A 25505-nucleotide genomic window follows, 5' to 3' on the forward strand; every position below is an offset into this window, starting at 1 on the left:
AATATTTGAACCAAAACCTCAAGAAACTCATTTTTAAGGGTCTACAACCAACATTCATGATAAGCAACATCAAAAATCTGAAGCTCAAGTATGATTTTAACATCTTAATCTCTGAAATCTTAGTTTCTAACATAAGAAAGAAGTTATCTCAAAGAAAAACTCGTTCCCAAGTGAATAGAAGCTCAAAACGTTGATAGTTATTTTTGGTTCTTGGTTGAAAAACGAGTTGAAATAAGCTGGTTGAGTTTTTAGCTCATTTTCTCTTGAAAACCTAGGTTTGATTTTGAGTTTTGGGTGAGAAAAGGAGTGAGAAGAGAGAAGAAAGTGCTATGGTCAGAGTTCTAGGGTTTTTTTTTGCTGAAATAGACCTAAAAATGAAGTCTAAACTTGATAGAAACCAAGCAAAAGTAAAGTGACATTATAGTAGGACAAATGTCTAGGTTTTTCTAAGCATCTAACAGCTGTCCTAACCTCATAAAATCAGCTCTAAAGTCTCTATTTTTCTTCTTCAATTAGGTGCCTAAAGTTCACTCAAATTGCTAACATATCCTTTTCTCACAAAAACTCAAAATAACAACTAAATCCTCAACACATTTACATTAAACCATATAATAAATGCAAAATAATAAGTCATCATTAAATCAATCATAATAGAGGTAAAATATCATATCAAATAATTATAATAAATATAATTTTTTCTTCATAAATTTAGCACATTTAGTTCCCACATTGAGCTAGTTGCACTGCACATTAAAATTGAAAACTTGATTAACAAAGCTATAAGTTTAATAAAATCATATGATAGCTATAATAATAAAATATAATGTCAACAAATAACTTTGAGATAAATGGTAAATGTGGTGCATGATTTTAATTTACTAAATTTATTTATTATTGGCTTAAGGCTTAATTAAATCGGGTATTACATATGGAGTCGGAGTGGTAAAACCATATCGTAGGAGAAGCTTCGGTTGATGGAGGGAGAGCGACATTCGCGGAGATGGAGGGAGACAGAGGTGATCACGAAACAAAGAAATGATCACAATCGACGACCGTGAAAAGAGCTCCGAGCTTTTGAATGGGCGGCAAGACGGTGGTTTGACCTACGACGGAACCGATAAGGGAGATACCGTCGAACGACTTGCCGTCACCGTCGAAATTTTCCGACACCACATAGTCATCATCCGGGGCAGAGATGGTTATGCGAGAGAAAGAAAGTGAGAGGAGAGAGAAAAGGAAAGAAATGTGGATGGGACTGTCTGAGGGGGTCTGTGAAGAGGAGAAAAAAATGCTAAACGAAAGGGTGTATTAGAAAAGAAGCATTTGTCCCCATTAAGAAAATTTTAAATATGCTATTATTTGTTAGAATTTAAAAAATACGTTATATACTACAAAGTATAAATGCACCTATAAAATATGTTATTTAGTGCATTTTTCCTTTATTTCGTGGATTGTCCAGCTTCACTTAGATCCGGATCCATGGACTTTATTTATAGGGAAATTTCATTTTGGCACCTTTTATTATACTGAAATTTGAGTTTAGTACTATATGTTTTTTAAAATTTCATACTGATACCTTGACCTTTTAAAAAATATTTTTTTGGTACCTCAGAGCCATTTTTTAGGACACAAAAAGACAAAATTACCCCTTATTGTAAAAAATTCATTTGTTGACTAGAAGTTGAAGAAAAAATGGGATTTTTAAAAAAAAGATTTTGAAGAGATGAATTTTTAAAAAAGGATTATGCTCTACATGTATAACAATTTTTAAAATCCTTTCTTCCCTTCAAAATTCTGGTCAACAGATGAATTTTTACAATGAGGATAATTTTGTCTTTTTGTGTCCCAAAAAATGGCTCTAGGGTATCAAAAAAATATTTTCTAAAAGGTCGAGGTACCGACATGAAATTTTTAAAAACATAGGGTACCAAATTCAAATTTTGATATAACAGATAGTACAAAAATGAAATTTTTTCTTGTTTATAAATTGGGTCATAATTCGGCCATCTCACATACCACACACATAAGAAAATTGTTGAACTTAAAGAAAAAGATAAAAATTAAAATCAATACATTTTTAAGAAGTATTTGTCAAGATTTTTCATCTCATGTCAATCTCTTAGTCTTAGGCTTTTTTATCCTTTGTTCTTTTTTTGTGATTTTTTTTGCTCAATATTTTTATTGTTTTTTTTAGGAAAAAAAAAAAGATGAACTTCATTACTCAATTGAAGTGCGAGCAATTACAAATGAGCCAATAAAAGAATAACATCTTACCAAACAAAGTATTAGACTAGAACAAGTAAAGTTGGCCAAACAATGGACTACCCAATTCCGCTAACGAGAGATTAACCACTATAACCTTGAGACCATGGATGAAATGTCCATGACACTATATATTTTGAAGTCTTGACATGAATAATGGAATGAAATATATTATTCTCGGTGTATCCATAAAATGTCCAAAAATATCCGTTGGAGAATATCACTGAATATTCGTAATATTTTTTTAGATGTCAACAATGTCAAAAAGATTGGGAAGATTTTCTTTTTTTTTACAAAAATCTAATTTGTAGCACTTTTTTTCCTATTCTTTTTAAGAGAGATTATTAATTTTTATCGCTTTCTATTTTTTTTCAATAAATACTATTAGTCTAAGTTAAAATGTTTTATTGTCGTTATTTTAATTAAAAAATTACATGACATCTGTTTTATGTTAAAATTACGGTACACTCTTTTACCGAATTTCATTACAATAAAATTTCCTTTTAAACCAAACATATTTATGTTAACACCCTCTCTGGTTTGTGTTTTATTATAATATGTACAATGAATTACTATAGCCGTGTCAAATCTTATTTTTAAATCCCATAGCAAACAATTATATAAGGCAAACTATTTAACAAAATTAGAGTTATTAAACTTAAATTATGGAATATAATCTCTTTGCCTTGTGCGTCCCCACAGAATTAAAATTATTTTCGAACACAATGATAAAAAGTGGAGAACGAATCCTTGCTTCTTCAGAACACATTCTCTACAAAACAGAAATGCTATTAACTCATGAAAAAAACATGACAAATGCCAAAAGACCAATTAACTCTCTCTCTCTACATAGCATAACAAAGTCTATTTCCACAGTTCAAAGTACAAAATTAACATCAGTTTTTGAATAAGTGGGCAATGTCAGGATCATTCAAGTCCACATCCAACCAACCGTTCAAGCACATATACTCTATATAATGATCCGGGGGCCTTATAGCACGAGGATTTACCGGAGCAAAGCCATGAATCCTTTCGAGATCCCGAGTAAGCCACCTAACATATGCACGGTCCAACGGAGGAACAACCTTCAAAATGATCTCTTCCCTTTCCTGCTTCTTCACAGGTTTGTTTCCCATGTTAAAAGACAGCTCGACCTGTTCCTCAAAATGTAGTCTGCCATAAGCGCGAATTATTAATCGGTGAGAAACAAAGCAGAGAAGTTGTCGAAAGTTATCTTAAACAAGGAAGCAGCTATGTCACAATCTTCTCTCACTGCATTTTGTGGCTGCAAATCTAGCATGTAAATATAGTAATGCTCTTAATTCATATTGATAAGTTCACCATTCAATTTAGAGATCTTTACTTGAAAACTTAAAGCAAGCAAACAATGCAGATGACATTAGCATCCATAATAAGGTAGTCAGTGCAGAATTCAAAAAGCTCACTAAAACCTGACCGTCTACTGACTAACTTCAATATTATAAACAGATTGCAGAATTGACACTAGGGCTTTGATAATGAACGCCAACTTTTAAGAGGAAAAGAAAAACAATTGTTCCATAACTCTTGATTGAAAAGAAACTCTTAATTAGATACCTACCTACATGAGGTTTTTGTTAGTAAAGCGTACAGGAAACTAATCACGGCGATTTTTTCTTTTTTTCTTTTTTTTTCCATGAAAATAAAATAAAAAGCCACTCTGGTTCTCATCAATGCTTATAAAAAGGACAAAAACAATGTTGTTTTATGAATGTAGACCGAATGTTATTCCCTTTGTATTGCCATTCACAATTGATTGGTGATCAGAAAAAACGTGTAAAGAATGGAATAAGTTTTGCAACACCCGAAATTAGAGATTTCAAAGTATTGAATCTAGAAGATGACAGCAACATATAACTGGACACAAACTAAAAGCTCACAACAAGGAAACAATCCAAAAACACTAATTAATGAAAATAAACAAGTACGTCATTAGCTTTATAAGCTATTCCCTTTATTCCATATACTGATCTTAACTAATTACCTACCAAGAAAATAGCAAACTAATAATATCTTGACTATCTGACTAAAGCTAACATAATAATTCAAAATATTTGATAACTGCTTTATAGCTGCCAAAATAGGTACATGCTAATGAAAGGGCCATCTCTCGATATTTCTCAAGAAGCGTTAGCCAGAACATAATATCAGAAACATACCACACAGAATACTTATGTATAAACCTACTCATTAACTTATCAAATGGCGGTCTTCAAAATCACCATGTTTTCCCTCTAGTTTTGTGCTTCACAATCACAAGTTCTATTGTAATTGGACAAAAGAATCATCACAAAGTGCCCAAGAAGGCAAATCCATCTAGTTTCGTAAGCATAAACAGCAATTTCTTTTTTTTTTTTTTTTACGAACTCTCTCTCTTTCTCATCAGTTTTCCATCTTATACATAATTATGTCATAAAAGTTTCTCTCTCATTCTCTGCAGAAGGATTTTAATTTAGGGTCCGTTTAATTCACGCGTTTGAAACCATAATTCTAATTCTACTACAATACTTTTCTCTCACCAAAAATTTATATAAAAGAAGTTCATACCAATGGATTCTCTCACAAAATGTGAATTCAGAATCAAAATTACTGACTTAGATGCGTGAACCAAACGGGTTATTAGAAATTCTAGATAAAAGTGAACCAGATTCAAGACACACATTATTAGCAAGCGTGAACAAAGTCATATCACTCCAATTACGGATTTAACTCACGCTCACTGAGTTCAAATACCCCTACCCCAAATTCAAAAAAAAAAAAAAAAATAGTACTATTTTACATCGTCATTGTGAAACTGAAACTTTAGCTTCTTTAAGCAATGGTAGGTTTTCCAAATTACAACAATCATTTCATCTCACCGATGGACTCGAATACAGAGTTCGTGAAAAATCCAAATCTTATTACAATTATCTTGTTTTTAACTTTCTTTTAATTTCGCTTCGTTCCCAAGACATATATATATATATATATATATATTTCCGTTAATGTCTCACAAGACATAAAAGAATATTAATCAGTTTCTTTCCTCAACCAAGCCAAAAAACAATGAATTCGTTGAATTGGACAAGATTAAAGAGCTTGTAGAATCAAAAGTTCTAAAGACGAACGAACACAACTAAATAAATTAAAAAATTCAGCTTATCATAGAGGAATAGTTTATGAAGAATGGATAAGCATATTTCTTTCAGAGGAGTAATCTTACTGTTTGAGTGTGTCTTTGTTTTTGTTCTTTTGAAGTTTCTTCTGATTTCTTCAGTTTTCTCAGCAGCCAAACAATTAAGTAAGATACCAGAAGGTCCAGAACACACAGTTCTTGAGATGAAAGGGTTTCTCCGCCTCTAATATTGTTGAGTTGTATTGCTTACGTCCTCAGTCTCCACAATTATACCTATTTTGACTTTAGGCCCCTAATTTTCTTTTCATTCCATTTAAATCCTTTTCCTTAGCCGTCATTTTGCTGTTATCACATGTAGTTAGGTTTCCAGGTTTTTATTTTTTATTTTTTATTATTATTATTTTAATGTTGTTGAATTATCAAATATCTCTTCCCAAATATAAAAAAAATATCAAATATTTTTGGAAGTTGGAAATAAGAATTTTAATTAATATTGAAAATTGTTTGCACAAATATTTACACTGGTGTGATTAATAAATAATATTGAATTATACCAGTCAGGATGGATGAAGCAATGAGGTAAATATAAGTGCTGAGACTCAACAGGAAAATACCACTTCAGTAAAAACAAAATTGAACACAACCAAATCTCGTTACAAAAAACCATCATAGTTAATGGATATAACTAATCAATCAAGACTAAACCCGGAACACAAATTGCACGACCTAGAATTAAATCTACTGTCGAAACCAACTTTGGCAGTGGGACATACAAGAAAATCGGAATGTGAGGAAACTATATCTGTTATTATAATACATAAACATGACGAAAACAACAATGTCTTTGTTAAAATTAACAAAACAATGAGAAAACTATTAATGGCCTCATAACATGAAAACAACCCGAACCACCAGAGGTACGTCAAAAACCTTCCGTTCCTTGCACCGACAAAAGTTGTCGTGCCTCCATCTCCAACACCAGTCGCCCCAAGATACCCACCACCCTTCCTTTGAATCATACTGAGGAGGGGGCTGAGACCCTAGAGCAGTGCCGCCACCAGACTCCAACTCGTCATATTTACGCCTCCATCACCATGAACCATGACTATTAACAGCCGACCAAATCCGCATGACCTTAGCTACCGTCTCAAGGGTTGAGGGTCTGACAACCAACTACTCCACTCGAGAGAAAGAGAAAAAGTGGCATTTTCTTCTTTTTAATTTATTTCATACAATCTCTTTACAAATATGGAATTTATTAATATTTTCCCTAATTTCCCTACTAAAATAATTTTTCTTTTTCTCAAGAGAAAGATAACTTTTCTTGTCCATACTTAATCATCATTTTTTTCAACCTTTTCAATTATTATTTTCTCTTATGGGCCCCCAAAATAATTTATTGTCAAATGTGCCACATATAAATCAAATTAAAGTGTTTTACTCTATTCTTTTTTCATAAACTAAACACACAAGATTTTCAAAAAGAAATAATAATAATAATAATAAACACATAAGAGAGAATAAATCAAGAAGAAACAAAACGTTTAAGAAAAATCTACAGTCACGTAGCAAAATTTTCAACAATCTGAATGTGCATGTACTTCCAACTATTTAATAGTATTAAGAATTGATAATTTAATGGTTATGGCCTCTGAAATTAAATCCTTGAAACCGCCACTAATTGTAGTGTACTTTTTTCCATGATTTTTTTTTTTTTTGAAGAAGTATGGATGAAATATCGAAAAAGCTTCAGCGGTAAATTTTTTTTGGTGAAAATAAATTCACACATTACCCCAAATAAGCAAGATGAAGACCATAGGTAAAGAAATACATAAGCCAGAGAACAAGGAATATCAAGATGCTAAACGTAGTAAAATTTGATGTTAGTTCTATGAGTTAGAAACCAATATAGCAGCTTCTGTGATAAGTTTTGTCACAATTTACTAATATGATAATAATTAATTGGTTATAGTAACTGTGGCTTCAATCAGGGGCAGAGCGGAAAAAAAAAAAAAAAAAAAGAGAGTAAGAAAGCACAAACATAATTTCAGATTTTGGATGGACATGGGTTTACCCTTTACACTTGAAAATGATTGTTGTGGGTGTGTTTTTCTACCCCCTTCTTTCACCAAATGTGGATTTGAGGAGGAATTATTCAGTACACCAGGTATATCACGTCATATTACTTATGTAGTACACCCGTCCAATGAGATTGTATAATTTAGACATTTTGTCTATGTCAGTTTTTCAGCTTTTATAAAGTGAAAAGCTGACATAGACAAAATGTACCATTTAGTAAAAAGCTAACAAGGATAAAATGTTTAAATGATACAATCTCATTAGCGAGTGTACCACATAAACAATATGACGTGGTACACCCGATGTACTAAATAATTCATCAGATTTGAGACAAAAGTTATTTGAATATGATTCTGATTCAAGCTCATTTGGTATAGGTATTTAAACCCATCATTCTGATTTTATTACAATGTTTTTCTCTTACAAAGAATTTAAATAAAAAAATTCATATTAATGGCTCTCTCATAAAGAATTTAAATATGAATCAGAGTCACCGATTTAAACGTGTAAAATAAACGGCCCACAAAAAAATCAATAGGATGTAAAGCAAAGAAGCAAATGTCAAATGAAACTTCAAAATCATAATAATCAAAAAGGGGGAAAACTAGTCGTTAAAAAATATACAACAGAAGTCTTGTATTGTAAGCACTCGTTAAACAGAATTAACTATACAACGAAAATAGCCATTTGAGGTCTACAGATCTTTAGACCAACGAGTTTTGACTTTTATGTGAAAGAATGCTGATTTATTGTTCTTCGCAGCAGCCCGAATTGAATCGTTAGCAGCAAGTCGAATCTGCGTATTACCGCCAGTAGGCTAAGCTTCGTCACCATGTGCTTTGAGGAAGAAAGATTAGCGCCGAAAGCTACGGCGTTAAATCTAATACTTGCAATTTCCTGACATCCTTTTGTTCCCTTTGATCATAACCAAGTAATTTACACTTCGCAATGAAAACAATCGTTATTGCTGGTGCCAAGAAAAGATGTAATGTCTGATATAATGCATCACCTGGTGTACAACAATGATTATTGCCGCTTTTCGCGCACAATTTTCTCCCCTCAGTTCTGTAGCTAAAGCAGTGGTTTATGAAATGTCACTTTCACCATGTTAGGCTGAATCTTCTTGGAGAATCAACAAATTTTCCAAAATCAAACTGTTCTGAATTTCCTCTACCTGCTGATATGCAGCTATGAACTTTTTATGACGAGTTTTGAGTAAAATTTCTTAACGGATACGTTGCAACGCCATTCCAGAGGTCTTCAGAGCAAATTCCCCAACTATTATTTGTGTTTTCACGAGTTTCCTAAATCTGGACAACTATATCTTTCCACAAGTCACTACGATTAACAGAAAATATCAAGAGAAAATAAAGAAGAATTAAGTAAAACATAGAATTTTATGCATAAAAAAGAACAGGACATTTTCACCACTGGCATTACAATGCAAAATCATTCGCAAAATAGTTCTTTTCAGTTTCCTTTCGGTTTAGCAGAAAACAATCATCACCCCACAGTGATCCATACTAACAGATAAGTATCATGTTTAAAAATAATAATAATAATGAAATTGCATGCTCAATGTCCTTTTAGTGACATTGATTAGTGGACAAAGCTTGTAAAGCTATTACTTTAACCTTAACAGCAAATAAGTCTGAATCGATGGAATTGACAGACACAACAAACGATTGTTCGAGTTGATCTGATGTACTACCTTGTGACTTCTAAAAGAAATTAAAAAATACCTCATTTTGACAGTCAAGAAAGGAGGAGCTTCCGGACCAACTTCAAGCAGCTTAGTCACCAGGCCAGATTGGAAAACGTAAGCAACGGTGCAAAGAGATGGGGAGATATAAACTTGGATTGTACCAAGACTTCATTACTTTTGTGGGCTATCTCTTTAGAACAGAAGAACATGGAAGCTTACTTTCTCTTTTTTTTTCTTTCTTTTTTTCTTTTTTTTTTGGTAGGATCTCTATGAGGAGAGGCTCAATCAGTCAACATGCACGAAACCATCGAGAAAGAACTAATGGAAGAGAGGTAAACCACAAGAACTAAAATCCAAAAAGACCCAAAAGTTTTACACTGAATTTAGTATTGAGAGAGTACTGAAACATCTATTTCATTCATGCTGGAGATCAGGCCAAAGCAATAAATGACGCAGAAAGTAATTTCCAGATATTAAACAAAAGTTCACGAATTCTGGAAACCAAGGTGAATTGCTTACATCAAAGTCCTATAATGTTAGTAGATGAGAAAGTATGAACTGTGAAGAATGGGCTCTTAGTCTTTGTTCTTGACACTGGTATCGGAATCGTTGGTCATATGTAACAAAAGAATTAACTATCATACCATGTCCAATATTTCCAAACATAAAGGTTTGGCTAACCTCAAAGGCACAGACCTCTGATTCATTCATTCAGCTGAATGTGATGCAAAATTTATGATGTCCATTTGAACTGTTCTCTCTATTCATTCTCAATTATTTCCCCTACAAGAAGTAAACAAAATTGAAAAATAATATTCGACATAGGGTGAATACAAAATGTCAGTAATATCTAGTGCTTTCTTGCTGCTTTTTAGTTCGAAAAGCTGGTTCAAGAGAGAACTCATCCTTAACTAAACAACATAAACTACTATCATTTATAGAATCAGATCATTGTATGTCAGAAGCATAAATTTCTAAGCAAGTATTTATTTAGAGACATTATATACAAGACACAGATTTTTAGAAAACAAAGAATATACAAATAGAACAAATAGATTTTAAATAACTTCACATATCCAAGTAAATCATAGATGGAGGTGAAAATAAAAGTTGAACAAAATTATCGTTAAGTAGCTTTACGCGAGTAGCTAATCCCATGAGGATCTTATAAAAATGTCTTACCATGTTCAAACCTTGTGTACTTTAAAGTTGAAGTTATGGGATGCAATGATATTCAAATATTGAGAAATCTCAGTGGAATCTAGAGTAATTTGCTTCCTTATTCAGAATCCGACCTTAGGAGAATGTTATTAAGGAAAACAAGCAGCCGATAGACACTTGTAAAGATCTTTCTACAAAAATTCATACCTTGAGGTTACCAGAAATCTCCGCAAGAGCACAATCCATTCTTGAAATGATGAAACCGATACCCATCCCGAACTATAAGTTCTCTCGAGGTGACAAGGGAAATCAGCTTTATGACCAAGTGACAATCTTGACAAACTCGAAGATTTTTCATAACATGGATAGGCATCCAAGCAGGCAGGCTAATCAGCCCAAAGGCCACAGCAAGCTTTTCGCTGTGGTAGGCTTGAGAACGAAGAGAGTTAGTTGGACTAATATAGAGTCCTGTACCTTCTATCTTTTTAGTAATCTCCTCCAACATGCTATGGATTTCCCTGATTTGTGGGTGATTTGTGTCATCTACAGTGAAGACATGTACCCTGTTATCCACTTCTATCCAGCTACAACCCGGATTTTTCTGAATTCCCCTCTCTCTCATGTGTTTTCTCACATCTGTGAAAGCTTCTAGTTTTCCAGACTCCGAATATATGTTAGCTAGAAGGACATAACATCCAGAGTCTCCCACATCTAACTCCAGCAAATTCCTCATAGCAAATTCTGCCAGGTTCGAGTCATGATGGGTCCGACACGCACCGAGCAAAGCCCCCCAGATAGCAACATTTGGCTTTATAGTCATTCCATCAATCAAACTCTTGGCTTCCTCTAGTAAGCCTGCTCGCCCAAGCAGATCTACCATACAAACAAAATGCTCGGATGTTGGGGAAATGCCAAAATCTTTAGTCATGGAACTAAAATAATGCTTCCCTTCACTTACAAGCCCAGAATGGCTACAACCTGATAGAACAGATGTGTAGCTAATGTGATCGGGTTTGCAATTTGTATTCAACATATCCTTAAAAATTTCAATGACTTTCTTGCCATGACCGTTCTGCGCATATCCTGCCATTATTGCATTCCAAGATATCAAATTCTTCTCACATATGGAATCAAAAACTTTTTGGGCCTCTTCCATCCGCCCACATTTCGAATACATAGTAATAACGCTGTTGGAAACAGAAACATTAGATCCAAACCCCAATTTTTCAGCATGACCAACAATTTGGTTTCCGAGTTTTAGTACTGCTAAATCAGCACATGAACTGACAACAATGGCATAAGTGATCCAGTCAGGAACAACCCCTTCTCTCCGCATCAACTTATACAATTTCAGACCTTCTTCCCAGAAACCATTTTGAACATACGCACCTAACATCGAGTTCCATGTAATGACATTCCGATCCGGCATGTTATTGAAAAATTCCCGGGCCTTCCCGACATTACCAACCTGAGAATAGGCCGTTATCATGGCTGTCCATGATATGATATCTTTAGTTGGCATGTAATTAAATGCATAGTTTGCTTTGTCTGCATTTTCACAGTTTGCGTACATTGTAACAAGAGCATTTCCGACAGGAACAAAGGACTCCATTCCGGCCTTGATTGTAAATCCATGGAGCTGTTCCCCCGTCGAAACATAATTTTGTCCTAAACAAACCCCAAGAACTGTTGCCAAAGTAAACTCCTCTAAGTTAACGTTCTGCTCTCTCAAGCATTTGAACACCATGCGTGCAAAGCTCAAGTGTCCACATTTAACATACATATCAATCAAACCATTTCCCAAGAAAGAATCAAGAGTTTGTTCCATTCGGACAATCCGAGCATGCAGATGGCTGCCCCAACCCAGTTCATTGATGCTGGCACAAGCACTAAGTATGCAAGCACATGTCATGGAATTCGGTCTAAAACCTTTGTTCCACATCTCAACAAATGTACTAAGACTCTGAACTCCTAAACCATGTTGAGAGAAGATTGAAATCATTGTAACCCAAGAAACATGGTCACGCTCAGGCATTTGGGTGAACGTATCAAAAGCCTTTCTAACCCCGTAAAGCTTAGAGTAACCATAGATCATACTGTTCCAACAAAACAAACTAGGATTTTGCATCCTTAGGAACATTTTCTCAGCAGAAACAACTGCATTGCATTTCATATACATATCAATAACCGAACTTTGAACAGCCATGTTGCTTCCAAGATCTAACTTCTCCGCGAGACAGTGCAGTTGACGAGCCAATTTAATCAGGCCAAGACCACCACAAGCCTTCATGACACAAGTGAAACAAAATGGATTAGAAACATAATAATCACAACATCGAATCATTGAAGCAAAGAGTCTTATAGTTTCCTCCGGTTGCCCATTATGAAAATAACCGGACATCATCGTAGACCAAGAGACAGAGTCTCTCTCAGGCATTTCGTCGAACAGAATCGCTGCTTTCCTAATCTGACCCGAATCGACCAAGCCATTGATAATTGTATTCCAGCTAAAAACATTGCGATTCTCGATACTGCTGAAGACTCTATAGGCATCGTCTATCAAGCTGCAACTAGAGTACATGTGCAAGAGATTGTTTTGAAGGAAAACGGAAGAGTCCAAACCTATGGAGATGAGTTGGGCATGGAGTTTTCGAGCCATGGGAATGGACCTGAGAGATGAACAAGCTTTCATGGCTTCGTAGAATTTCTGGGAAAGTTCCATGTAAGATTGTTGCGCAGAAGGGTCGTGGAAAATAAGGCATTTGGTTGAGAAACGGCGAATAAGTAGGTGCATAGTGATGGTGAAAATCAGTTGAAGATGATAAACTCATTTTGCTGAAGCTTTACTTTCTGCAGAATGATGACAAGTTATAGCTTGTATACATACATCCATGAAATTCCACCTTGAGATTTGTAAAACAATCTATGAAATCTTATCACGGAACAGAAGCAAAGACAAGACTTGTAGGACTCTATTACTTCATATTCTTAATTTTTAAAATTTAAATTTTTTATAAGAGGAAAATATAATAAAAAATTAAGAATTATGATATAAGAGACAATTCTTAAAACAAATATCTTATTAACTTTTCCACCACAAGTCCCCAAACTTTAAACAAAAATTACAAGCAGAAATCTGACAGTAGAGGAGCTTGGGTTATTTACCTTTTTATACTACATATTTTATGTTTATTAAAAAAATATACATCTATTTTTAATCTTATTAAACACATACTTTTAAATTACAGTTAATATATAAATTCATACCATTTTTCGGTATAACTTGTGAAATAATCAAATTATTCGTAGTATGTATACTACGTCTATCTCCGTCTCTAAACAGTTATACAAACTCCTCCTAATGATAATTTGACAATTTCACAAATCAAAATCAAGTTTTGACCAATAAAACATATAACTTTATGTATTTACTGTAATTTAAAGTTATACTTTGGACAAGATTAAAAACTAATGGTATATTTTCTTAATAAACAAAAAATACTTGATCTTAACCCATTTTAGAATTTTCTTATTTTTATCTGAATTTGATTTTAGATAAGATATTTAGGAATGTTTTTAGTTGTTAAAGGGTACTAGTTGAAACAGCTTCGGTATGATTACAAAAAAATAAAAAATAAAAAAAATCTGGTATTTTTTGTTCATTTGTTTTGAGAAAATATTCAAAACACTCCTTATATTTTATCAAAATATCACTTTCATCTCTCTTATTATATAAATACTCAAAACACTCATTGTATTTATAAAAACATGCTCAAAACACCTTCTAAAACAATTAAAGTTGTGGCGTGATAGGGAGAAATAAGAGGAAATAAGTGTTCTGATGACATATGCCTCAAAATTGCAATGATATTATAAGGAAAATAAACCAAAAAAGAGGCTAAAGGGAAAATTTCATATTAGTACCTTTTAGTAAAATTATTTTAGTATCTTATGTTTTTAATAATTTTAAATTTGTACTATAACGTTTTAAGAAATTATTTTTTTATTTAATTAATGAGAAGGGTAGAAATGTTTAAAAATATTTTTAGAAATTTTTTAAATTTATTGGTTTATGTTAACTAATGAGGAGAGTAGAAATGACATTTCACATCCCAAAAAATGGCCTTAAGGTATTAAAAATGATTTCTTAAAACGTCATGGTACTAATTTAAAATTGTTAAAAATATAGGATATTAAAAACGATTACGCTAAAACACATAGTACCAATATGAAATTTTTCCATGAAAAAATTACGTATATAGAAGTGAATATACTTAAGTGTATAATAATTATATGAGAAATGCTAAGAACACTCTTTCTGTCACTCTCTTCGTTACTCTCTCCACTCACTGTTTGATAGGTGAATTTCACTATTTTATTTTTTATTTAAATAATAATATATTATGTAGTAGAGTTTATGTATCAAACGGTGAGCGTAAAGACTAACAAATAGAATGACAGAAAGAGTATTGTTAACATTTCTCAAATTAGATTACTGCTTAGGAGTATATATAAAAAGTCATTTTTACAGGAGCACATTCAAAATATAGGCTATATATATGTCAAAAGAATTTATTTAAGTGGGTAAGAAATGTGAAACTACTTAGGTATACATATAAGGAGTAAAAAAGTATTTTACAGGGGTGCACTTGAAGAAAAAAATATTTTAAGGGGCTATTTCAAAATAAATATTTATAAAGATCTCATTTAATAAAGAATGTTTTAGATAACTGTAGAAAAATATTAAAGTATGGATATATTTGTAAAAGCTTTATTTTTCGCGGAGACAAATTAAGAAAGAAAGAAAGAAAATAATTTAATGAAGTGGATTTGACTATAACATATCAAAGAGGAAAGCAACTCAAAATAAAATAAGTGAAAAGAAAGAAAATAAAAAGTGAAAAGATGTAGACAAAAAAAGATGAGAGGATAAAAAAAAACTAGAAAAAGAAAAAAAAAAAAAAAAAAACAAAGGAAAACAAGGAGAAAAAAGAGAGGCACGAAACGTTCCGTAAATATTTCATGGGGTCCCTTCAAAAAAATTCACTTAGCGTATATCTTGCTAAACATCCTTATTAGTAAAGGATGATTAATTAATGTGTATTTTCTAGTAAAATATAGTTTATTATTAAAACGATAATCTTATGCTTTCTATTTAAAGAGCTCATGACATAAGAAGTGAAGAAGGAGAGACATATTTTTGGGAGGACTAGAGTTACTCGAAAATTTACTTTGGAGGTTAAAATTCCCTCTAAGAACTTTTATCTTTCTATTTTATAATTAAGATATGGATTTATATCATGAAATTTCCTGACGCTGATATTATTGGTCATTTTTGTCATTTCATATATGAAAACTACAATAGATCCAAAAGGACCAAAACACACACAAGTGAATACACAAAATGAGTTTCATTGATTTCCATCAAAGTAATACATACATTGGAAGTGCCACAAAAGGCAAAACAAAAAAGCAAACACGTTTTGCATGCAAAAAAAAAATTAACCACCATCATGATCAGGGCTGTAAAAACTCATTCAGGTGAGATAATAACCACCATAAGGAATGTTGCAGCCTCTTCCATAAGATTGCCTTGACCGGTTTCGAGCAAAAGATTGATTGTTTTCACTGAAATCATGATGTTGTTGCCCTCTGCCAATGCTAGTGCCTCTACCGTAACCACCATCGGGCCTAAAACTCGGGCGCCAAGCATTGTTTCTGGATGGCAGGAAACTTCCACTCCCTGCCTGAAATCCTCCACTAGTCCTATTCGACTCGGATGGTCGTGATTCCACCGAAATATTTCGTCCATCTAGACTCGAATGCACTACTCTCCACTCGTACATGTTCATATCAGATGTCCGACGGAAACTGCTTGAAGCATAACTTGGGTTGCTTGCATTATGATTACCGTTTGGTCTTCCCCTACCTTCACCCCAGCCAGAACCTGCATCTTTGCGCACATACCGTTGATCATAGGATATGCCAGGGAAAATTTGACTGTTACTGTTATGAGTCGTATTCAAACCGAAGTTTTCTCTTCGACTTGATTTGGGAATCGGAGGTTCATAGTTTAAGCTGTGTGTTCTTCCTCCTCTGCCAGCTCTCCATCCAGAACGGGGTCTTCTGTGCTCACTACTTTGGACCGCTAAATTCGCACCAATACTTACCTTTTTAAGCCCCTGCTGAATATTCGTGTATCTGAAGATGTCCAAAACAAGTACACATTTAGTTTGTTTACCAAAAAGAGTGGGAAAAACAACATCTACCAAACGGAGAAAGTGAAGGATTGAATTTACGCACTTGCTGGGCGGCTTTCCCTGATACTCATGCCATAATTGTGTTTCCTTTATGTCATCTTCTCTAATTGTCTGCAGAACAAAGGTACGCAGGAGATAAGTTAATGCCACTTTGCTGCCCACATAAAAAAACAAGAATATGCAATAAAGGATGAAACTAGCCAAAACCGATGCTGCCCACATATATACAAAAAGAGCCTGACTAGAACAGCCCGACTTGAAAAACTAAAAACCTTTTCAGGACATTTTACTCCTTCAAGAAGGCGAGGAACGTGTGGACCGCAGCCAGGTGGCTCATAGTACACACATCTGCATTGTAAACAAACAAGAGATCTAATTCAATTCAACTATCTAGAGAAAATGAAAAAAGAAAACCGAATCGTCTGCTCAGCTTACAAGACAGAGTTGTCTTCATTTTCTTTATCCACAACTGTGTGCTCATGATGAAGCCATAAAACCCCACCAATTTCATCACTGAGAAAAGCAGAAAAAAAAAAAAAAAAATTACACTTCAAGATTAGCTACACTTTATAACGAGAAAAGAACCATCAGAGACAAAGCCAATGAATAGAATTAATGATTAACCTCAAACTTGTTCCTCTCTTGCCCACATTTTGGTTTTGCTCTTTAGAGACTGACAGAATATGTGATCCTAACTTGTGCGTGCTGTACACAAGCAATTGATCAAGCTTTTTTGAATTCCTCTCTCTTTCTTCAACCTAAATTACATAACCTCAAAAATGAAAATGATGCAGTCTTATCATAACCAAAAATATGATATGGGAAAGTAACATATAAAATCATACATACCCCTAGATCATTCTCTAACTTAGTAGTCTCCGAAAGGAGGCGTTCTTCGTCTATAAAGGGGAGCTTACATATTCCCTTATGAGAAAAAAGAACAAAAATAATAATAAATAATAATAATAATTAGTAAATGAAAGGCAATAATATTAAGAAAATACATTAGAAGAAAATAGTACACCTGCCATGAAAACCGTTTTCCATCGACGTCAATCTCAAAATCTGAATCAGTAGAAGAAAACTTCAGAGTCAACTTCTAGTTACATTCATAATTAGGCTAAGTGAAGGTGATTAAAATAAATGTAAACCTTACCAGTAGGATAGAAGTCGACAATTGGGCTATCATCATTCATAAGCGCCTGATACGCTTTTGGAAGAGCATGGCCACTATAAAAAGAAGAAACAATGTCAAAAAAAAAAACAAGAATTTCCCATTGATAGAAACGAATGAAAGAAAAAGAATTTACCTCCTTGAGGGCAAAACGCTCAAGAGTTGATCAAAAGGATTAAAAGGAACACCTTTTTTTAATCTCAGTTTCACCTGAGATAAGCCCTTGAGATCAGACACAAATGGTCCATAATGATAAGGATAGAACCTGATATTACGTACAAACAAAGTTTTTCTCAATAGTTAGCATTTTGATAGCAATAATTAGTAGCAACACTGTAGAATTCTATAGCAAATGTCTTTACCAATTCCATGAAGGCGGCTCGGAAAAATAGTACAAAAGAACCCAAAGAAGTCCCTCAGAATACTTTTCTACCTACAAATAATTAGGCAGGGAATTTATAACAAAATTCGAAAGAACAAATATAAAATAATTCAAATTAATTTATTTCTTAGAGTTATCTAAGTATGATTTAACACTAAGGAGGAATCAGAGGGGATAGCGCAAAAAATTAATAAAATTGACAACAAAATATTGCATCTCAAAATTCAATTTCTCTTCGAGATTTAAGTTTAATCAACACTTTATCACCATTTATAGAGCCTATTACAATGTACATCATAGGAAAAACTGAAAAGAACAAAAAATGAAGTAGCTAAACTTACTAATCTTTTCCTTATACTTTCAATCTCTCCAGGACTTTCTGCAGAAAATTTCTTCTTGTAGTATCTTTCTTTATAACCGGGAGAACCCAATCTTACCTGGTGCAGGAATCCAGAAACAAGTCTAACCAACCCTCCAAAGCAAGTTCAAGATAAAATGAATACAAAAAGGAAAAAAAAAGTTATCAGAAGTCATAATTTTATACTTTATCCACTCCAAAACCACCCTTCAACATGTCTGCTTTCCTCCGAAGGTTATGTCTCACTTTTTCCTTTAAATCATTTGTATTCTTTAACATCTGCAGGAGCATGCAAAACTTATAAATACAAACAGACCAAAAAGAAGATAATATGGAAAGAGACATATAAAACACAAATTCATGAACTTTTGAACTTTTAGTGATGCAACTGCATCTTCAAGTGGACACTAAACTATATATATTGTAGAATTTCACTAAAAAGATTCATGCCATAAATTTCCGTTAATTTCATTTTTTTTTTTATCGAAATGTACAAAAAATTAGACCATATATACATATTTCAATGCAATAACGCACAAACGAAGATTTACAAATCTAACTACCTACTTCATGATAGTCAAAAGATGCATCTCCACTTGGAGCAATCGCAGAATTGTTCAATTGCGCTTGAACATCAAGAAAAGCACAACTGCTGGTTTCAGTAGCACTACAAGAACCATTGCTATCTTCTTGATCTGCCTGGAAATCAATCCAACTTCAATACAAGTACCGTGTAGAATGTAGTCAATAGTTTTTATATTTTAGGCTTTGGGGAACTCACATTATTTAAGCAAAGTCGCCTAAGTTTCCTCTCTTGTATCTCTGATCGTTTCTTGAAAATTTTCTCCTCATGTGCACCAACCGAGAGAATGAATCTCTCAACTCTAGACGGTTTGATAAAACCCCCTTTCTTGTCCTCAACCTGATTTTGTATGCATACATATAGGACATGAACTCATCTAGAATGATTTTATATTTCAAATAAAAACCAATATCTATAAGGATGTGCTAATTTACCCGATTCATGTCAACAAGATAGCCACCAATTTTCTTCAGTTCATTCTTGTAGATAGTCATCAACAAATCAATTGCACCCTGACAAAAGAAGTAACAAATAACAAGATTTAAAAAATAAAAGTAGACTCGATGAAGAATTCTATGGTAGGGGGTGTGTGAAAGAATATAAAACTTTTAGGCCACAGTTCTGGTTAATTGTCAGATTTTCATCAATTAATCCGTTAACTCGTCACACTCTCCAAATAAGTCTTACATAATCTAATGGTTCAAAACTATGCCACAACTAAACACGACAAGTTTCCTTAACTCAAATCGGTTTCAACTTTCACCAATTGGGGTAATTCAAAAGTTTGTTATGAAAGGTTATGAAATAATTAACCTCATGAATTGCCAGAGATGGAGTGTGGGGAAGAAAATCATTTCCCACAAAGAAGCACATGAAGATGAAATCGTCAACTATTCTCTCAAAGTCGTACTTGAAATTCTCCGGAGGATCATCAATTCGCATGTCGAGCTCTAAATATTCTCTCAGGATCCACACATGAAGAAACTGAGAATTTACATGAAAAAATAAGCGAGACAGAACAGATGCAACTTATGCAAATACAAAGTAAAGGAAATAATAAGACCTGATAAGGCTTTTTGGTAACAGATGCTGCCAGACATTTATCTGCAGAGTCTAGCACATTATTAAACCAGCCTCTTGACTTTTGTGGAGAGAATTCTGCTGTCGAATGACTTGTAGCGCGAACCGATTTAAAATTGCGGTGGTTCTGTTCTTGAACCTTAACATTCTAAACACAGAACACAGGTCACACAGGTCAAAAATAGACAACAAAATTTCAAGAATTATCATTGCATTTAACTTCATTGTTAAGATTTAACTCGCAAAAAATCACTAACAAATTTTGACATGAGGTTAAAAGAAGCAAATAATCATAACATGGGGTAGATTCATGAACTACTTACTAGACATAAATATATACATACATATATACACGCATATATAAGTTGTTTTGTTAACCTCTCTTAGAATGGAAAAATGAACTTCGTGTGTAGCCAAAGATAGCAAAATTAGATCAGCGTCCTGCAAGTCATGAATGCCAACAACAAAGCTAAGTGCCACACATAAAACTCAAACGAATCAAAAGCTTCACATAAAAACATAAAATGGTAAATAAAAACATAAACTAAGACGAGAAATAAGTTCTCCAGTAAATTCACAATAATAATAGTATAGTTTTTAAATCCAAAATATATATTATATTACATCTGAAAAAGAGGGGAAAAAAAATTGATACTTACTAGACCATACAGGCAGTGACGGGTATTTGCATTATATGAAGGAAGTGTACGCTGCAGGCGTATAAACGACATGATTTTGTGTTCCCCTTCTCCAGGAACATTGGCATCAGAAAGAATTACCTAATTATGATCATATGGTATAAATCAAAAGAAACAAAACAAGAAATAAGTATATATCAATGAAATACAACATTTCCAAATCCATTTTTTTTTTTCATCAAATTAATTAACTACATCAAAACCTTGATATTTCTCCACCCCAAGTCGTTCCTTAAGCGTAAGCTAATGTAGCTTTTTAGAGCCTCAGACAATTTATGCATAAATTCTGTTCCAGGAGTGATTATATTGGAATCAGAAACTTCAGATTCTTCTTCTTTGGGAAGAACTTTTTTGCCTTCCATTTCAAATTGCTGTCTTACTTTAAGTTCTTCCTCTTCCTACAAAGTTTTTAAGAAAAACACGTAAATTTTATTTATTTTTATTAAAAAAGAAAACGTTATGAAGAAATTTAAGGGGCATCAGAAAGAAATTGACAGCGATTTCTTTGTCTTTCGAAGTCCGGAAACGTCTGGCTCGTTGCTGATTCATTTTTGCTCTTGGAGCAACTCCATCTACGAGGGAGCAAAAAGAGAAGAAAAAAACTTTTCAACTTCCACAATAACCATAACACGAGAGAGAAACAATTTCTGTAACATGGAGACAAAAAAAAATATGAGGTAATTATAATGTATATTTTACGTATGAGATTGTATATAGAAAAAAAGAAATCATACATGAGTTCTCAGTCTCATACTATTCATGAACATGATAATAAAGCAAAAGATATGATAGAATAAAAGGGCAAAAGAAACAACTTAGAAATTAAGCTAGGCATGAAAGGAAAAAAAAGAAAAAAAAAAAGTTGTAAAAGTACTATCTCACTAACCAATGGCCATGTACAATAGCTTCTTCGGTCTCACAAGAATAAAAGAGCAAAAGATACAACATAGAAATTAAGCAAGGCATGAAAGAAAAGAAGAATAAAGTTAAAAGTACTGTCTCACTAACCAACGGCCATGTACAATAGCTTCCTCGGTCTCACAATATTGAAAAGCCTGTCTATGTATTCAAACATGTTCTTGAAGACCTCTTCGAACGTACTTGGTGTGGAAATCTATTCAAACAAAGGACAAAAAATAGTACTAAAATGGTCAATAATACATGTACAAAACCAGAAATACATCTATAGTAACTTGCAGGGGTCAGATTAACATTACATCTTCTTCTTCCGGGTGAAAACATGGGTGAATAATTCCATTCATATCAAGATAGAGATTATCAAACTCAATCCCATTTGGGTTCGGCAAGCTTGTGTTTAAGCTGATCTCTGTCTCTTCAATGGCGTTTTCCACCACCTTCGGGTACTTGTCCACCAACCACCTATAGAATGAAGGCACTCCCATCTCTCTCTCTCTCTCTCTCTCTCTCTCTCTCTCTCTCTCTAGAATATCTCTCTCACTTGGGAGTTTACCAAAAAAGCTTTTAGTGAAATCTGTTTTTCGATGCTTGAATGCACATATATGTGTGTGTATATATGCACACACTCTATAGTACGGCTTACGGTCCCAAGCAGTGTATAACTTAACTATGAGGGAAACCCACAGCAAAAGGTTGTTCTTTTGCATTTTTGCATTTTTGACTTAAAAGTGATCTGAGTGATGATTTTGATTCGAGTTGAGATATGATTTTATATGATAGTTTTTTATTGTAAAAAAAAAGTTAGATATGATTATTTTTTAGAGCCTTTTACTTTAATAAAACTCAAATTTTAAACTCGAATCAATGAAATGAACGGGTCGTAAGTTAGAGTTATAATTTGAGTTTGTGTTTAAATGTGCACATTTGAGTTATAATTTGAATTGAGAATTTTTTTAAATTTGTGTTTAAGTAGGTTAAAATTTATATTTATATTTATATAGTATTTTAATAAAAATTTAATAATTATGAAAAATTTTAATAGACCGTATGGATAGAGTTTTATTCATTTTTTTATTGTGAATATATAAAAAAATTATCTCAATCAAAATTAAAATGAAAAAATTATAATATTTTAAAAATAAAAAATATTATTTATTAATTTTTATAGACGAATAAAAATTTAAATAAGATTATAACTCTGAGTCTTTAAAAAAAAAAAAAAAACAATCCAAAAGTTCGCGATTTCTTAAGAGCTAAGCCTCAAAGTCAAAACGGCAAAAGTAATCGATTATGGCTAAGATAGCTACATTAATTGCAGCTTCTTTTTACTGCTTCCGATGAGGCTTACATTTCCCAAAGTGTTTTTATACAATTTGACGGTCGGAAATTATGACTCTGTAACCTGCTCGAATTCTCGGTCATAATCCTAATTTAAAATCATGTACATGAACTATTTAAAATTATAATTTAAAATTATTTTTAAATTATAATTTTAAATTATAATTTTAAATAGTAATGATATAAATTCTCATATTAAACACTCAATTTTTAAGAAAAAATATTATAATAAATTATAATTTATAATTTAAATTATGATATGAATACATTAAATAAACATATATTTGAATGAACAATACTACAAGGTGAAATTTGTTGAAAAGTTTATATCTGATTTTGAATCATAATTTTTAGTTATTTATCGTGTTTTTTAGCAAAAAATTTAAATTTTAAAAATCAAAATCATGAATCATAGTTCTGAACTAATGAACCAAACGTCATAATTTAAGTTTTTAATTCTAGATTTTTATAATTAAAAAATTGTATTAAATGTCACATCTAACTTTTTTTTACTAAAGTTAAAAATTATCAGATAATATTACATCTCAGTTGAAATTGAAAACTCGAATCCGTAAAATGAATGAGATTAGTTATTTATCGTGTTTTTTAGCAAAAAATTTAAATTTTAAAAATCAAAATCATGAATCATAGTTCTGAACTAATGAACCAAACGTCATAATTTAAGTTTTTAATTCTAGATTTTTATAATTAAAAATTTGTATTAAATGTCACATCTAACTTTTTTTACTACAGTTAAAAATTCTCAAATAATATTACATCTCAGTTGAAATTGAAAACTCGAATCTGTAAAATGAATGAGACTAATTTTTAAAGTTAATAGTCTTAGAAAATATCACATCTAACTTTTTCTGTTATAGTTAAAAGTTCTTAAAAAATATTATATCTAAATTTGAATTGAAAACTCGAATCACCAAAACGAACAAGATCAAGTTTTTACAATTAAAAACTCTCAAAAAATGTTACAATTAAGATCTTGTTCGTTTTGTGAATTTAAGTTGAGATGTGATATATTAAGAAGCTTTTAACTATAGTAAAAAAAAATTAAATATAATATTTTTTAAGATTTTTTAATTATAAAAATTTTAAATTAAAATTTTAAATTAATAAAATGAATGAAATATAACTTTTTCTATTATAATTAAATAAAATTTAAAAAATATCACATTCCTAATTGAATTAAAAATAATTTACGAGTTGTTCTTTTGGATTGTAATTTGAGTGTAGTTTTTGAGTTGAATTTGAGTTATAACTTTAGTTAAAGTTGTAACTTGAATAAAGTTGAGTAAAGTTGAATAAAATTGAAACTTAAAAAAACGTAAATTTAAATAAAATTAAAACTCGAGCTGTCTTTTTTAAATTTTTTAGACAAAAAAACATGCCCTTAAATATGTGAATATAATTACGTACGGAGATTATGTATATAAGAATAAAAATTCTTTCGATATTTTAGGGTCCGTTTAGTTCGCTGATTCAAGTTGAGATGTGATTTTATGTGAGAGCTTTTTACTGTAGTAAAAAAGTTAGATGTGATTATTTGTGAGAGCTTTTTACTGTAACAAAACTTGAATTCTAAACTCGAATCAGCGAAATGAACGGGGCCTAGGGACTTTTTATGCCATTCACACGTCTTTTATGTCGGACAAGCTTCCACACGCAAGAGATACCACGTGTCCAAGTAAGGGGGCGGCATTGCCGGCGTTTGGTGAGCGAGGAGTGCCTTTTGCTCAAATAGAGAAGAATAATGTTATAGCGCAATAAGGTAAAATTTTACGGCTGTGTGCAATTGTTTTTGGGTGCGTTTGGAATTGGTTCCAAAACGTTTTTATTTTCTATACGAAAATGAAAATGAAAACGTTTTTAGTTTTATTTTTGAATTATTTCTAAAAATGCGTTTGGTAGTTTTATTTAGAGATTGATTTCAGTTTTAAAAAAAACTGAAACTGCGTTTGGTGGTTTAATTTTTGAAAACATGTAATAATATATTAAATAAATAATATTATTAAATATATTAAATAAATAATATATTAAATATATTAAATAAATAATATATTAAATATATTAAATAAATAATATTATTAAATATATTATATAAATAATATTATTAAATATATTAAATAATAATATATTAAATAAATATATTAAATAAACATATATAATACAAAAACGGTTTCAGAAAAGAGGGAAGAAAATGAAAAAGAAAAAAAAAAGTGAAATCCGTTTTTCAGAAAACAGAAAACGAAAATGAGAAAATGAAAACACCTTTTTTTCGTTTTCTGATTTCCACAAAAAGACAAAAACGTTTTTGGTTTTGTTTTTAAAAAAAAATTGCACC

The 25505-nt window shown here is 32.1% G+C and overlaps 3 protein-coding genes across 4 annotated transcripts; all 3 read right to left on the reverse strand.

Moving 5' to 3' along the window:
- Positions 1-3070: 3070 nt before the first annotated feature.
- On the reverse strand, positions 3071-5675 carry LOC21399376. 2 transcript variants are annotated; one of them, XM_010103732.2, is made up of 2 exons: positions 5504-5675; positions 3071-3435 (listed from the first exon to the last, which is right to left on the reverse strand). In XM_010103732.2, exon 2 carries the CDS (start codon positions 3396-3398, stop codon positions 3159-3161), a length of 240 nt encoding a protein of 79 aa, XP_010102034.1. In that variant the 5' UTR covers positions 3399-3435; positions 5504-5675; the 3' UTR covers positions 3071-3158. The 2 variants fall into 2 exon arrangements, with proteins under 2 accessions (XP_010102034.1, XP_024025071.1); XM_024169303.1 differs by having other exon boundaries at positions 3071-3547.
- A 4100-nt stretch (positions 5676-9775) lies between these two features.
- Positions 9776-13307, reverse strand: LOC21399377 (pentatricopeptide repeat-containing protein At2g13600). The gene is made up of 2 exons (XM_010103733.2): positions 10569-13307; positions 9776-9983 (listed from the first exon to the last, which is right to left on the reverse strand). The coding sequence occupies exon 1, from the start codon at positions 13153-13155 to the stop codon at positions 10576-10578; it is 2580 nt and encodes an 859-aa protein (XP_010102035.2). The 5' UTR covers positions 13156-13307; the 3' UTR covers positions 9776-9983; positions 10569-10575.
- A 2580-nt stretch (positions 13308-15887) lies between these two features.
- Positions 15888-22331, reverse strand: LOC21399378 (5'-3' exoribonuclease 3). The gene is made up of 23 exons (XM_010103734.2): positions 22114-22331; positions 21905-22010; positions 21392-21468; positions 21100-21294; positions 20858-20977; positions 20577-20639; positions 20182-20346; positions 19932-20102; positions 19553-19630; positions 19317-19457; positions 19103-19234; positions 18722-18814; positions 18519-18614; positions 18158-18228; positions 17932-18060; positions 17778-17851; positions 17646-17686; positions 17471-17545; positions 17246-17379; positions 17057-17134; positions 16894-16969; positions 16665-16732; positions 15888-16562 (listed from the first exon to the last, which is right to left on the reverse strand). The coding sequence occupies exons 1-23, from the start codon at positions 22297-22299 to the stop codon at positions 15899-15901; spliced, it is 3033 nt and encodes a 1010-aa protein (XP_010102036.1). The 5' UTR covers positions 22300-22331; the 3' UTR covers positions 15888-15898.
- Between the last annotated feature and the right edge of the window lie 3174 nt (positions 22332-25505).

Source organism: Morus notabilis, unplaced genomic scaffold (assembly GCF_000414095.1).
Source record: "Morus notabilis unplaced genomic scaffold, ASM41409v2 Scaffold133, whole genome shotgun sequence".
Taxonomy (NCBI): domain Eukaryota; kingdom Viridiplantae; phylum Streptophyta; class Magnoliopsida; order Rosales; family Moraceae; genus Morus; species Morus notabilis.

Coding starts and splice junctions, on each gene's coding strand:
- LOC21399376 (XM_010103732.2), bottom strand. CDS start 3,398: ATGGGAAACAAACCTGTGAAGAAGCAGGAAAGGGAAGAGATCATTTTG.
- LOC21399377 (XM_010103733.2), bottom strand. CDS start 13,155: ATGCACCTACTTATTCGCCGTTTCTCAACCAAATGCCTTATTTTCCAC.
- LOC21399378 (XM_010103734.2), bottom strand. CDS start 22,299: ATGGGAGTGCCTTCATTCTATAGGTGGTTGGTGGACAAGTACCCGAAG. Junction 19,458..19,552: donor ATCTTGTTGACATGAATCGG/GTAAATTAGCAC, acceptor ATACAAAATCAG/GTTGAGGACAAGAAAGGGGG. Junction 17,687..17,777: donor TGTCGACTTCTATCCTACTG/GTAAGGTTTACA, acceptor CTACTGATTCAG/ATTTTGAGATTGACGTCGAT.